Source organism: Mytilus galloprovincialis, chromosome 1 (assembly GCF_965363235.1).
Source record: "Mytilus galloprovincialis chromosome 1, xbMytGall1.hap1.1, whole genome shotgun sequence".
Classification (NCBI taxonomy): domain Eukaryota; kingdom Metazoa; phylum Mollusca; class Bivalvia; order Mytilida; family Mytilidae; genus Mytilus; species Mytilus galloprovincialis.
In genome coordinates, this window is record NC_134838.1 from 36,269,661 (window position 1) to 36,285,111 (window position 15,451).

Sequence of the window (15,451 nt, forward strand, 5' to 3'; positions counted from 1 at the left end):
GCAGCACTTGATTGTCACCCTTATTCGATGCCGATGAACCAATTTTGGAGTAAGTCAAATACATATATCGCTTACACTTACAAAGAGTCAAAATTGAATGTTGAAATATTGTCATTTGATCGACTGATTGATTGTTGGTTGCTTACGATCTAGGGGGAAATTTTTCATGCATTTTGTGAACGATATTGTCATTAGATGATTGATATTTATTCGATTGATGTGAGCTTACTTCTTTAAAAGCAAAGATCGTCGTTTGATATAATATTATTACTTCTAAATATAAAATATTCTGTGTACGTATTGGGTAGAATATGCATTTTTTTTTATTATCAATGCTCTTTTATTTTGTTTATTCTTACATTTTCCGAGAGGCAGTAAATAACTTTTGGCCTAATACAAAAAGAGTTAGTTTAAAAATCCTTTTAAAACACCATTGCTCTCGAAAACCTAATACAAAAGTATCTAGTACTACAATCATTGTGTTGAGAAGATTGGATTCAAATATCCGATTAAGTCGCTGATCTATCAACAATTTGCCATATCTACAGATTGTTAATTAAGCTTAGTAAGGTTGATAGGTTAAATTGAATTGATTAATCCATATGAAAACAACAGTCGAAGCATCAATTTCTAGTTTAACTTTATATTTGATTTTCAGACGACAAAAATGGTACACTGGCTGTTAATTCCGATGGAAGGGTCTTGTACACTGAAAATGGAACTACTGAAACCATCTGTTCATATGAATGGGATGATATCGATGCTGGAGTTTTATGTAGACATCTTGGGCTTGGAATGTCAGGAGAAGCCAAATATCTGCCGCGCGACTGGTCATATGATCGGGCTAATGCCTATGGCGTCTTTTGCATGGGTAACGAGACGGATGCCTTCGATTGTTATGTCAACGAGAACGACACAACACATGGAATGTGCTATCAGATGGATGATGCAGCAGTTGATTGTCACCCTTATTCAATGCCGATGAACCAATTTTGGAGTAAGTCAAATACATATATCGCTTACACTTACAAAGAGTCAAAATTGAATGTTGAAATATTGTCATTTGATCGACTGATTGATTGTTGGTTGCTTAAGGTCTAGTGGTAAATTTTTCATGCATGTTCTGGACAATATTGTCATAAGATGATTGATATTTATTCGATTGGTGTGAGCTTACTTCTGTAAAAGCAAAGATCGTCGTTTGATATAATATTATTGCTTCTAAATATCAAATATTCTGTGTACGTATTGGGTAGAATATGCATTTTTTTTTTATTATCAATGCTCTTTTATTTTGTTTATTCTTACATTTTCCGAGAGGCAGTAAATAACTTTTGGCCTTATCGAAAAAGAGTTAGTTTAAAAATCCTTTTAAAACACCATTGATCTCGAAAACCTAATACAAAAGTATCTAGTACTACAATCATTGTGTTGAGAAGATTGGATTCAAATATCCGATTAAGTCGCTGATCTATCAACATTTTGCCATATCTACAGATTGTTAATTAAGCTTAGTAGGGTTGATAGGTTAAATTGAATTGATTAATCCATATATGAAAACGATAGTTGAAGCATTAATTTCTATACTAGCTTTATATTTGATTTTCAGATGACAAAAATGGTACACTGGCTGTTAATTCCGACGGAAGGGTCTTGTACACTGAAAATGGAACTACTGAAACCATCTGTTCATATGAATGGGATGATATCGATGCTGGAGTTTTATGTAGACATCTTGGGCTTGGAATGTCAGGAGGAGCCAAATATCTGCCGCGCGACTGGTCATATGATCGGGCTAATGCCTATGGCGTCTTTTGCATGGGTAACGAAACGGATGCCTTCGATTGTTATGTCAACGAGAACGACACAACACATGGAATGTGCTATCACATGGATGATGCAGCAGTTGATTGTCACCCTTATTCAATGCCGATGAACCAATTTTGGAGTAAGTAAAATTCATATATCGCTTACACTTACAAAGAGTCAAAATTGAATGTTGAAATATTGTCATTTGATCGACTGATTGATTGTTGGTTGTTTACGATCTAGTGGGAAATTTGTCATGCATTTTGTGGACGATATTGTCATTAGATGATTGACATTTATTCGATTGATGTGAGCTTACTTCTTTAAAAGCAAAGATCGTCGTTTGATATATTATTTCTTCTAAATATCAAATATTCTGTGTACGTATTGGGTAGAATATGCATTTTTTTTTTATTATCAATGCTCCTTTATTTTGTTTATTCTTACATTTTCCGAGAGGCAGTAAATAACTTTTGGCTTTATCGAAAAGGTTAGTTTAAAAATCCTCTTAAAACACCATTCCTCCCGAAAACCTCAAACCAAAGTATCGAGTTTGACTACTACAATCATAGTGTTGAGAAGATTGGATTCAAATATCCAATTTAATCGCTGATGTATCAACATTTAGCCATATCCCCAGATTGTTAATTAAGCTTATTAGGGTTGATAGGTTTAATGAATTGATTGATCCATATAGGAAAACCACAGTTGAAACGTTAATTTCTATACTAACTTTATATTTGATTTTCAGATGACAAAAATGGTACACTGGCTGTTAATTCCGACGGAAGGGTCTTGTACACTGAAAATGGAACTACTGAAACCATCTGTTCATATGAATGGGATGATATCGATGCTGGAGTTTTATGTAGACATCTTGGGCTTGGAATGTCAGGAGCAGCCAAATATCTGCCGCGCGACTGGTCATATGATCGGGCTAATGCCTATGGCGTCTTTTGCATGGGTAACGAAACGGATGCCTTCGATTGTTATGTCAACGAGAACGACACAACACATGGAATGTGCTATCACATGGATGATGCAGCAGTTGATTGTCACCCTTATTCAATGCCGATGAACCAATTTTGGAGTAAGTCAAATTCATATATCGCTTACACTTACAAAGAGTCAAAATTGAATGTTGAAATATTGTCATTTGATCGACTGATTCATTGTTGGTTGTTTACGATCTAGTGGGAAATTTTACATGCATTTTGTGGACGATATTGTCATTAGATGATTGATATTTATTCGATTGATGTGAGCTTACTTCTTTAAAAGCAAAGATCGTCGTTTGATATATTATTTCTTCTAAATATCAAATATTCTGTGTACGTATTGGGTAGAATATGCATTTTTTTTTATTATCAATGCTCCTTTATTTTGTTTATTCTGACATTTTCCGAGAGGCTGTAAATAACTTTTGGCTTTATCGAAAAGGTTAGTTTAAAAATCCTCTTAAAACACCATTGCTCCCGAAAACCTCAAACCAAAGTATCGAGTTTGACTACTACAATCATAGTGTTGAGAAGATTGGATTCAAATATCCAATTTAATCGCTGATGTATCAACATTTGGTCATATCCCCAGATTGTTAAGTAAGCTTATTAGGGTTGATAGGTTTAATGAATTGATTGATCCATATATGAAAACGACAGTTGAAGCGTTAATTTCTATACTAACTTTATATTTGATTTTCAGATGACAAAAATGGTACACTGGCTGTTAATTCCGACGGAAGGGTCTTGTACACTGAAAATGGAACTACTGAAACCATCTGTTCATATGAATGGGATGATATCGATGCTGGAGTTTTATGTAGACATCTTGGGCTTGGAATGTCAGGAGGAGCCAAATATCTGCCGCGCGACTGGTCATATGATCGGGCTAATGCCTATGGCGTCTTTTGCATGGGTAACGAAACGGATGCCTTCGATTGTTATGTCAACGAGAACGACACAACACATGGAATGTGCTATCACATGGATGATGCAGCAGTTGATTGTCACCCTTATTCAATGCCGATGAACCAATTTTGGAGTAAGTCAAATTCATATATCGCTTACACTTACAAAGAGTCAAAATTGAATGTTGAAATATTGTCATTTGATCGACTGATTGATTGTTGGTTGTTTACGATCTAGTGGAAAATTTTTCATGCATTTTGTGGACGATATTGTCATTAGATGATTGATATTTATTCGATTGATGTGAGCTTACTTCTTTAAAAGCAAAGATCGTCGTTTGATATATTATTTCTTCTAAATATGAAATATTCTGTGTACGTATTGGGTAGAATATGCATTTTTTTTTATTATCAATGATCCTTTATTTCGTTTATTCTGACATTTTCCGAGAGGCAGTAAATAACTTTTGGCTTTATCAAAAAGGTTAGTTTAAAAATCCTCTTAAAACACCATTGCTCCCGAAAACCTCAAACAAAAGTATCGAGTTTGACTACTACAATCATAGTGTTGAGAAGATTGGATTCAATTTAATCGCTGATGTATCAACATTTGGTCATATCCCCAGATTGTTACGTAAGCTTATTAGGGTTGATAGATTTAATGAATTGATTGATCCATATATGAAAACGACAGTTGAAGCGTTAATTTCTATACTAACTTTATATTTGATTTTCAGATGACAAAAATGGTACACTGGCTGTTAATTCCGACGGAAGGGTCTTGTACACTGAAAATGGAACTTCTGAAACCATCTGTTCATATGAATGGGATGATATCGATGCTGGAGTTTTATGTAGACATCTTGGGCTTGGAATGTCAGGAGGAGCCAAATATCTGCCGCGCGACTGGTCATATGATCGGGCTAATGCCTATGGCGTCTTTTGCATGGGTAACGAAACGGATGCCTTCGATTGTTATGTCAACGAGAACGACACAACACATGGAATGTGCTATCACATGGATGATGCAGCAGTTGATTGTCACCCTTATTCAATGCCGATGAACCAATTTTGGAGTAAGTCAAATTCATATATCGCTTACACTTACAAAAAATCAAAATTGAATGTTGAAATATTGTCATTTTATCGACTGATTGATTGTTGGTTGTTTACGATCTAGTGGGAAATTTTTCATGCATTATGTGGACGATATTGTCATTAGATGATTGATATTTATTCGATTGATGTGAGCTTACTTCTTTAAAAGCAAAGATCGTCGTTTGATATATTATTTCTTCTAAATATGAAATATTCTGTGTACGTATTGGGTAGAATATGCATTTTTTTTTATTATCAATGCTCCTTTATTTTGTTTATTCTGACATTTTCCGAGAGGCAGTAAATAACTTTTGGCTTTATCGAAAAGGTTTGTTTAAAAATCCTCTTAAAACACCATTGCTCCCGAAAACCTCAAACAAAAGTATCGAGTTTGACTACTACAATCATAGTGTTGAGAAGATTGGATTCAAATATCCAATTTAATCGCTGATGTATCAACATTTGGTCATATCCCCAGATTGTTAAGTAAGCTTATTAGGGTTGATAGGTTTAATGAATTGATTGATCCATATATGAAAACGACAGTTGATGGGTTAATTTCTATACTAACTTTATATTTGATTTTCAGATGACAAAAATGGTACACTGGCTGTTAATTCCGACGGAAGGGTCTTGTACACTAAACATGGAACTACTGAAACCATATGTTCATATGAATGGGATGATATCGATGCTGGAGTTTTATGTAGACATCTTGGGCTTGGAATGTCAGGAGGAGCCAAATATCTGCCGCGCGACTGGTCATATGATCGGGCTAATGCCTATGGCGTTTTTTGCATGGGTAACGAAACGGATGCATTCGATTGTTATGTCAACGAGAACGACACAACACATGGAATGTGCTATCACATGGATGATGCAGCAGTTGATTGTCACCCTTATTCAATGCCGATGAACCAATTTTGGAGTAAGTCAAATTCATATATCGCTTACACGTACAAAGAGTCAAAATTGAATGTTGAAATATTGTCATTTGATCGACTGATTGATTGTTGGTTGTTCACGATTTAGTGGGAAATTTTTCATGCTTTTTGTGGACGATATTGTCATAAGATGATTGATATTTATTCGATTGATGTGAGCTTACTTCTCTAAAAGCAAAGATCGTCGTTTGATATATTATTTCTTCTAAATATGAAATATTCTGTGTACGTATTGGGTAGAATATGCATTTTTTTTTATTATCAATGCTCCTTTATTTTGTTTATTCTGACATTTTCCGAGAGGCAGTAAATAACTTTTGGCTTTATCGAAAAGGTTAGTTTAAAAATCCTCTTAAAACACCATTGCTCCCGAAAACCTCAAACAAAAGTATCGAGTTTGACTACTACAATCATAGTGTTGAGAAGATTGGATTCAAATATCCAATTTAATCGCTGATGTATCAACATTTGGTCATATCCCCAGATTGTTAAGTAAGCTTATTAGGGTTGATAGGTTTAATGAATTGATTGATCCATATATGAAAACGACAGTTGAAGTGTTAATTTCTATACTAACTTTATATTTGATTTTCAGATGACAAAAATGGTACACTGGCTGTTAATTCCGACGGAAGGGTCTTGTACACTGAAAATGGAACTACTGAAACCATCTGTTCATATGAATGGGATGATATCGATGCTGGAGTTTTATGTAGACATCTTGGGCTTGGAATGTCAGGAGGAGCCAAATATCTGCCGCGCGACTGGTCATATGATCGTGCTAATGCCTATGGCGTCTTTTGCATGGGTAACGAAACGGATGCCTTCGATTGTTATGTCAACGAGAACGACACAACACATGGAATGTGCTATCACATGGATGATGCAGCAGTTGATTGTCACCCTTATTCAATGCCGATGAACCAATTTTGGAGTAAGTCAAATTCATATATCGCTTACACTTACAAAGAGTCAAAATTGAATGTTGAAATATTGTCATTTGATCGACTGATTGATTGTTGGTTGTTTACGATCTAGTGGGAAATTTTTCATGCATTTTGTGGACGATATTGTCATTAGATGATTGATATTTATTCGATTGATGTGAGCTTACTTCTTTAAAAGCAAAGATCGTCGTTTGATATATTATTTCTTCTAAATATGAAATATTCTGTGTACGTATTGGGTAGAATATGCATTTTTTTTTATTATCAATGCTCCTTTATTTTGTTTATTCTGACATTTTCCGAGAGGCAGTAAATAACTTTTGGCTTTATCGAAAAGGTTAGTTTAAAAATCCTCTTAAAACACCATTGCTCCCGAAAACCTCAAACAAAAGTATCGAGTTTGACTACTACAATCATAGTGTTGAGAAGATTGGAATCAAATATCCAATTTAATCGCTGATTTATCAACATTTGGTCATATCCCCAGATTGTTAAGTAAGCTTATTAGGGTTGATAGGTTTAATGAATTGATTGATCCATATATGAAAACGACAGTTGAAGCGTTAATTTCTATACTAACTTTATATTTGATTTTCAGATGACAAAAATGGTACACTGGCTGTTAATTCCGACGGAAGGGTCTTGTACACTGAAAATGGAACTACTGAAACCATCTGTTCATATGAATGGGATGATATCGATGCTGGAGTTTTATGTAGACATCTTGGGCTTGGAATGTCAGGAGGAGCCAAATATCTGCCGCGCGACTGGTCATATGATCGGGCTAATGCCTATGGCGTCTATTGCATGGGTAACGAAACGGATGCCTTCGATTGTTATGTCAACGAGAACGACACAACACATGGAATGTGCTATCACATGGATGATGCAGCAGTTGATTGTCACCCTTATTCAATGCCGATGAACCAATTTTGGAGTAAGTCAAATTCATATATCGCTTACACTTACAAAGAGTCAAAATTGAATGTTGAAATAATGTCATTTGATCGACTGATTGATTGTTGGTTGTTTACGATCTAGTGGGAAATTTTTCATGCATTTTGTGGACGATATTGTCATTAGATGATTGATATTTATTCGATTGATGTGAGCTTACTTCTTTAAAAGCAAAGATCGTCGTTTGATATATTATTTCTTCTAAATATGAAATATTCTGTGTACGTATTGGGTAGAATATGCATTTTTTTTAATTATCAATGCTCCTTTATTTCGTTTATTCTGACATTTTCCGAGAGGCAGTAAATAACTGTTGGCTTTATCGAAAAGGTTAGTTTAAAAATCCTCTTAAAACACCAGTGCTCCCGAAAATCTCAAACAAAAGTATCGAGTTTGACTACTACAATCATAGTGTTGAGAAGATTGGATTCAAATATCCAATTTAATCGCTGATGTATCAACATTTGGTCATATCCGCAGATTGTTAAGTAAGCTTATTAGGGTTGATAGGTTTAATGAATTGATTGATCCATATATGAAAACGACAGTTGAAGCGTTAATTTCTATACTAACTTTATATTTGATTTTCAGATGACAAAAATGGTACACTGGCTGTTAATTCCGACGGAAGGGTCTTGTACACTGGAAATGGAACTACTGAAACCATCTGTTCATATGAATGGGATGATATCGATGCTGGAGTTTTATGTAGACATCTTGGGCTTGGAATGTCAGGAGGAGCCAAATATCTGCCGCGCGACTGGTCATATGATCGGGCTAATGCCTATGGCGTCTTTTGCATGGGTAACGAAACGGATGCCTTCGATTGTTATGTCAACGAGAACGACACAACACATGGAATGTGCTATCACATGGATGATGCAGCAGTTGATTGTCACCCTTATTCAATGCCGATGAACCAATTTTGGAGTAAGTCAAATTCATATATCGCTAACACTTACAAAGAGTCAAAATAGAATGTTGAAATATTGTCATTTTATCGACTGATTGATTGTGGGTTGCTTACGATCTAGGGGGAAATTTTTCATGCATTTTGTGGACGATATTGTCATAAGATGATTGATATTCATTCGATTGATGTGAGCTTACTTTTTTTTAATGCAAAATTCATCGTTTGATATCAGATTATTTCTTCTAAATATGAAATATTCTGTGTACGTATTGGGTAGAATATGCATTTTTTTTTTATTATCAATGCTCCTTTATTTTGTTTATTCTTACATTTTCCGAGAGGCAGTAAATAACTTTTGGCTTTATCGAAAAGGTTAGTTTAAAAATCCTCTTAAAACACCATTGCTCCCGAAAACCTCAAACAAAAGTATCGAGTTTGACTACTAAAATCATAGTGTTGAGAAGATTGGATTCAAATATCCGATTTAATCGCTGATGTATCAACATTTGGCCATTATCACAGATTGTTAATAAAGCTTATTAGGGTTGATAGGTTTAATGAATTGATTGATCCATATATGAAAACGACAGTTGAAGCATTATTTTCTATACTAACTTTATATTTGATTTTCAGATGACAAAAAAGGTACACTGGCTGTTAATTCCGACGGAAGGGTCTTGTACACTGAAAATGGAACTACTGAAACCATCTGTTCATATGAATGGGATGATATCGATGCTGGAGTTTTATGTAGACATCTTGGGCTTGGAATGTCAGGAGGAGCCAAATATCTGCCGCGCGACTGGTCATATGATCGGGCTAATGCCTATGGCGTCTTTTGCATGGGTAACGAAACGGATGCCTTCGATTGTTATGTCAACGAGAACGACACAACACATGGAATGTGCTATCAGATGGATGATGCAGCAGTTGATTGTCACCCTTATTCAATGCCGATGAACCAATTTTGGAGTAAGTCAAATTCATATATCGCTTACACGTACAAAGAGTCAAAATTGAATGTTGAAATATTGTCATTTGATCGACTGATTGATTGTTGGTTGTTCACGATTTAGTGGGAAATTTTTCATGCTTTTTGTGGACGATATTGTCATAAGATGATTGATATTTATTCGATTGATGTGAGCTTACTTCTCTAAAAGCAAAGATCGTCGTTTGATATATTATTTCTTCTAAATATGAAATATTCTGTGTACGTATTGGGTAGAATATGCATTTTTTTTTTTATTATCAATGCTCCTTTATTTTGTTTATTCTGACATTTTCCGAGAGGCAGTAAATAACTTTTGGCTTTATCGAAAAGGTTAGTTTAAAAATCCTCTTAAAACACCATTGCTCCCAAAAACCTCAAACAAAAGTATCGAGTTTGACTACTACAATCATAGTGTTGAGAAGATTGGATTCAAATATCCAATTTAATCGCTGATGTATCAACATTTGGTCATATCCCCAGATTGTTAAGTAAGCTTATTAGGGTTGATAGGTTTAATGAATTGATTGATCCATATATGAAAACGACAGTTGAAGTGTTAATTTCTATACTAACTTTATATTTGATTTTCAGATGACAAAAATGGTACACTGGCTGTTAATTCCGACGGAAGGGTCTTGTACACTGAAAATGGAACTACTGAAACCATCTGTTCATATGAATGGGATGATATCGATGCTGGAGTTTTATGTAGACATCTTGGGCTTGGAATGTCAGGAGGAGCCAAATATCTGCCGCGCGACTGGTCATATGATCGTGCTAATGCCTATGGCGTCTTTTGCATGGGTAACGAAACGGATGCCTTCGATTGTTATGTCAACGAGAACGACACAACACATGGAATGTGCTATCACATGGATGATGCAGCAGTTGATTGTCACCCTTATTCAATGCCGATGAACCAATTTTGGAGTAAGTCAAATTCATATATCGCTTTCACTTACAAAGAGTCAAAATTGAATGTTGAAATATTGTCATTTGATCGACTGATTGATTGTTGGTTGTTTACGATCTAGTGGGAAATTTTTCATGCATTTTGTGGACGATATTGTCATTAGATGATTGATATTTATTCGATTGATGTGAGCTTACTTCTTTAAAAGCAAAGATCGTCGTTTGATATATTATTTCTTCTAAATATGAAATATTCTGTGTACGTATTGGGTAGAATATGCATTTTTTTTTATTATCAATGCTCCTTTATTTTGTTTATTCTGACATTTTCCGAGAGGCAGTAAATAACTTTTGGCTTTATCGAAAAGGTTAGTTTAAAAATCCTCTTAAAACACCATTGCTCCCGAAAACCTCAAACAAAAGTATCGAGTTTGACTACTACAATCATAGTGTTGAGAAGATTGGAATCAAATATCCAATTTAATCGCTGATTTATCAACATTTGGTCATATCCCCAGATTGTTAAGTAAGCTTATTAGGGTTGATAGGTTTAATGAATTGATTGATCCATATATGAAAACGACAGTTGAAGCGTTAATTTCTATACTAACTTTATATTTGATTTTCAGATGACAAAAATGGTACACTGGCTGTTAATTCCGACGGAAGGGTCTTGTACACTGAAAATGGAACTACTGAAACCATCTGTTCATATGAATGGGATGATATCGATGCTGGAGTTTTATGTAGACATCTTGGGCTTGGAATGTCAGGAGGAGCCAAATATCTGCCGCGCGACTGGTCATATGATCGGGCTAATGCCTATGGCGTCTATTGCATGGGTAACGAAACGGATGCCTTCGATTGTTATGTCAACGAGAACGACACAACACATGGAATGTGCTATCACATGGATGATGCAGCAGTTGATTGTCACCCTTATTCAATGCCGATGAACCAATTTTGGAGTAAGTCAAATTCATATATCGCTTACACTTACAAAGAGTCAAAATTGAATGTTGAAATATTGTCATTTGATCGACTGATTGATTGTTGGTTGTTTACGATCTAGTGGGAAATTTTTCATGCATTTTGTGGACGATATTGTCATTAGATGATTGATATTTATTCGATTGATGTGAGCTTACTTCTTTAAAAGCAAAGATCGTCGTTTGATATATTATTTCTTCTAAATATGAAATATTCTGTGTACGTATTGGGTAGAATATGCATTTTTTTTAATTATCAATGCTCCTTTATTTCGTTTATTCTGACATTTTCCGAGAGGCAGTAAATAACTGTTGGCTTTATCGAAAAGGTTAGTTTAAAAATCCTCTTAAAACACCAGTGCTCCCGAAAATCTCAAACAAAAGTATCGAGTTTGACTACTACAATCATAGTGTTGAGAAGATTGGATTCAAATATCCAATTTAATCGCTGATGTATCAACATTTGGTCATATCCGCAGATTGTTAAGTAAGCTTATTAGGGTTGATAGGTTTAATGAATTGATTGATCCATATATGAAAACGACAGTTGAAGCGTTAATTTCTATACTAACTTTATATTTGATTTTCAGATGACAAAAATGGTACACTGGCTGTTAATTCCGACGGAAGGGTCTTGTACACTGAAAATGGAACTACTGAAACCATCTGTTCATATGAATGGGATGATATCGATGCTGGAGTTTTATGTAGACATCTTGGGCTTGGAATGTCAGGAGGAGCCAAATATCTGCCGCGCGACTGGTCATATGATCGGGCTAATGCCTATGGCGTCTTTTGCATGGGTAACGAAACGGATGCCTTCGATTGTTATGTCAACGAGAACGACACAACACATGGAATGTGCTATCACATGGATGATGCAGCAGTTGATTGTCACCCTTATTCAATGCCGATGAACCAATTTTGGAGTAAGTCAAATTCATATATCGCTAACACTTACAAAGAGTCAAAATAGAATGTTGAAATATTGTCATTTTATCGACTGATTGATTGTGGGTTGCTTACGATCTAGGGGGAAATTTTTCATGCATTTTGTGGACGATATTGTCATAAGATGATTGATATTCATTCGATTGATGTGAGCTTACTTTTTTTTAATGCAAAATTCATCGTTTGATATCAGATTATTTCTTCTAAATATGAAATATTCTGTGTACGTATTGGGTAGAATATGCATTTTTTTTTTATTATCAATGCTCCTTTATTTTGTTTATTCTTACATTTTCCGAGAGGCAGTAAATAACTTTTGGCTTTATCGAAAAGGTTAGTTTAAAAATCCTCTTAAAACACCATTGCTCCCGAAAACCTCAAACAAAAGTATCGAGTTTGACTACTAAAATCATAGTGTTGAGAAGATTGGATTCAAATATCCGATTTAATCGCTGATGTATCAACATTTGGCCATTATCACAGATTGTTAATAAAGCTTATTAGGGTTGATAGGTTTAATGAATTGATTGATCCATATATGAAAACGACAGTTGAAGCATTATTTTCTATACTAACTTTATATTTGATTTTCAGATGACAAAAAAGGTACACTGGCTGTTAATTCCGACGGAAGGGTCTTGTACACTGAAAATGGAACTACTGAAACCATCTGTTCATATGAATGGGATGATATCGATGCTGGAGTTTTATGTAGACATCTTGGGCTTGGAATGTCAGGAGGAGCCAAATATCTGCCGCGCGACTGGTCATATGATCGGGCTAATGCCTATGGCGTCTTTTGCATGGGTAACGAAACGGATGCCTTCGATTGTTATGTCAACGAGAACGACACAACACATGGAATGTGCTATCAGATGGATGATGCAGCAGTTGATTGTCACCCTTATTCAATGCCGATGAACCAATTTTGGAGTAAGTCAAATTCATATATCGCTTACACGTACAAAGAGTCAAAATTGAATGTTGAAATATTGTCATTTGATCGACTGATTGATTGTTGGTTGTTCACGATTTAGTGGGAAATTTTTCATGCTTTTTGTGGACGATATTGTCATAAGATGATTGATATTTATTCGATTGATGTGAGCTTACTTCTCTAAAAGCAAAGATCGTCGTTTGATATATTATTTCTTCTAAATATGAAATATTCTGTGTACGTATTGGGTAGAATATGCATTTTTTTTTTTATTATCAATGCTCCTTTATTTTGTTTATTCTGACATTTTCCGAGAGGCAGTAAATAACTTTTGGCTTTATCGAAAAGGTTAGTTTAAAAATCCTCTTAAAACACCATTGCTCCCGAAAACCTCAAACAAAAGTATCGAGTTTGACTACTACAATCATAGTGTTGAGAAGATTGGATTCAAATATCCAATTTAATCGCTGATGTATCAACATTTGGTCATATCCCCAGATTGTTAAGTAAGCTTATTAGGGTTGATAGGTTTAATGAATTGATTGATCCATATATGAAAACGACAGTTGAAGTGTTGTTAATTTCTATACTAACTTTATATTTGATTTTCAGATGACAAAAATGGTACACTGGCTGTTAATTCCGACGGAAGGGTCTTGTACACTGAAAATGGAACTACTGAAACCATCTGTTCATATGAATGGGATGATATCGATGCTGGAGTTTTATGTAGACATCTTGGGCTTGGAATGTCAGGAGGAGCCAAATATCTGCCGCGCGACTGGTCATATGATCGTGCTAATGCCTATGGCGTCTTTTGCATGGGTAACGAAACGGATGCCTTCGATTGTTATGTCAACGAGAACGACACAACACATGGAATGTGCTATCACATGGATGATGCAGCAGTTGATTGTCACCCTTATTCAATGCCGATGAACCAATTTTGGAGTAAGTCAAATTCATATATCGCTTACACTTACAAAGAGTCAAAATTGAATGTTGAAATATTGTCATTTGATCGACTGATTGATTGTTGGTTGTTTACGATCTAGTGGGAAATTTTTCATGCATTTTGTGGACGATATTGTCATTAGATGATTGATATTTATTCGATTGATGTGAGCTTACTTCTTTAAAAGCAAAGATCGTCGTTTGATATATTATTTCTTCTAAATATGAAATATTCTGTGTACGTATTGGGTAGAATATGCATTTTTTTTTATTATCAATGCTCCTTTATTTTGTTTATTCTGACATTTTCCGAGAGGCAGTAAATAACTTTTGGCTTTATCGAAAAGGTTAGTTTAAAAATCCTCTTAAAACACCATTGCTCCCGAAAACCTCAAACAAAAGTATCGAGTTTGACTACTACAATCATAGTGTTGAGAAGATTGGAATCAAATATCCAATTTAATCGCTGATTTATCAACATTTGGTCATATCCCCAGATTGTTAAGTAAGCTTATTAGGGTTGATAGGTTTAATGAATTGATTGATCCATATATGAAAACGACAGTTGAAGCGTTAATTTCTATACTAACTTTATATTTGATTTTCAGATGACAAAAATGGTACACTGGCTGTTAATTCCGACGGAAGGGTCTTGTACACTGAAAATGGAACTACTGAAACCATCTGTTCATATGAATGGGATGATATCGATGCTGGAGTTTTATGTAGACATCTTGGGCTTGGAATGTCAGGAGGAGCCAAATATCTGCCGCGCGACTGGTCATATGATCGGGCTAATGCCTATGGCGTCTATTGCATGGGTAACGAAACGGATGCCTTCGATTGTTATGTCAACGAGAACGACACAACACATGGAATGTGCTATCACATGGATGATGCAGCAGTTGATTGTCACCCTTATTCAATGCCGATGAACCAATTTTGGAGTAAGTCAAATTCATATATCGCTTACACTTACAAAGAGTCAAAATTGAATGTTGAAATATTGTCATTTGATCGACTGATTGATTGTTGGTTGTTTACGATCTAGTGGGAAATTTTTCATGCATTTTGTGGACGATATTGTCATTAGATGATTGATATTTATTCGATTGATGTGAGCTTACTTCTTTAAAAGCA

The 15,451-nt window shown here is 35.0% G+C and overlaps 1 protein-coding gene across 1 annotated transcript in view; it reads left to right on the plus strand.

Annotated features, from left to right (window-relative positions):
• Positions 1–15,451, plus strand: part of LOC143047659 (uncharacterized) — a 38,933-nt gene that overhangs the window by 13,969 nt on the left and 9,513 nt on the right. Inside the window, exons 9-24 of the mRNA XM_076220848.1 lie at positions 659–997; positions 1,610–1,948; positions 2,561–2,899; positions 3,511–3,849; positions 4,453–4,791; positions 5,403–5,741; positions 6,353–6,691; positions 7,303–7,641; positions 8,253–8,591; positions 9,202–9,546; positions 10,160–10,498; positions 11,110–11,448; positions 12,060–12,398; positions 13,009–13,353; positions 13,970–14,308; positions 14,920–15,258. Coding sequence (XP_076076963.1) covers positions 659–997; positions 1,610–1,948; positions 2,561–2,899; positions 3,511–3,849; positions 4,453–4,791; positions 5,403–5,741; positions 6,353–6,691; positions 7,303–7,641; positions 8,253–8,591; positions 9,202–9,546; positions 10,160–10,498; positions 11,110–11,448; positions 12,060–12,398; positions 13,009–13,353; positions 13,970–14,308; positions 14,920–15,258 — 5,436 coding nt within the window. The remainder of the gene's footprint in view (positions 1–658; positions 998–1,609; positions 1,949–2,560; positions 2,900–3,510; positions 3,850–4,452; positions 4,792–5,402; positions 5,742–6,352; positions 6,692–7,302; positions 7,642–8,252; positions 8,592–9,201; positions 9,547–10,159; positions 10,499–11,109; positions 11,449–12,059; positions 12,399–13,008; positions 13,354–13,969; positions 14,309–14,919; positions 15,259–15,451) is intronic.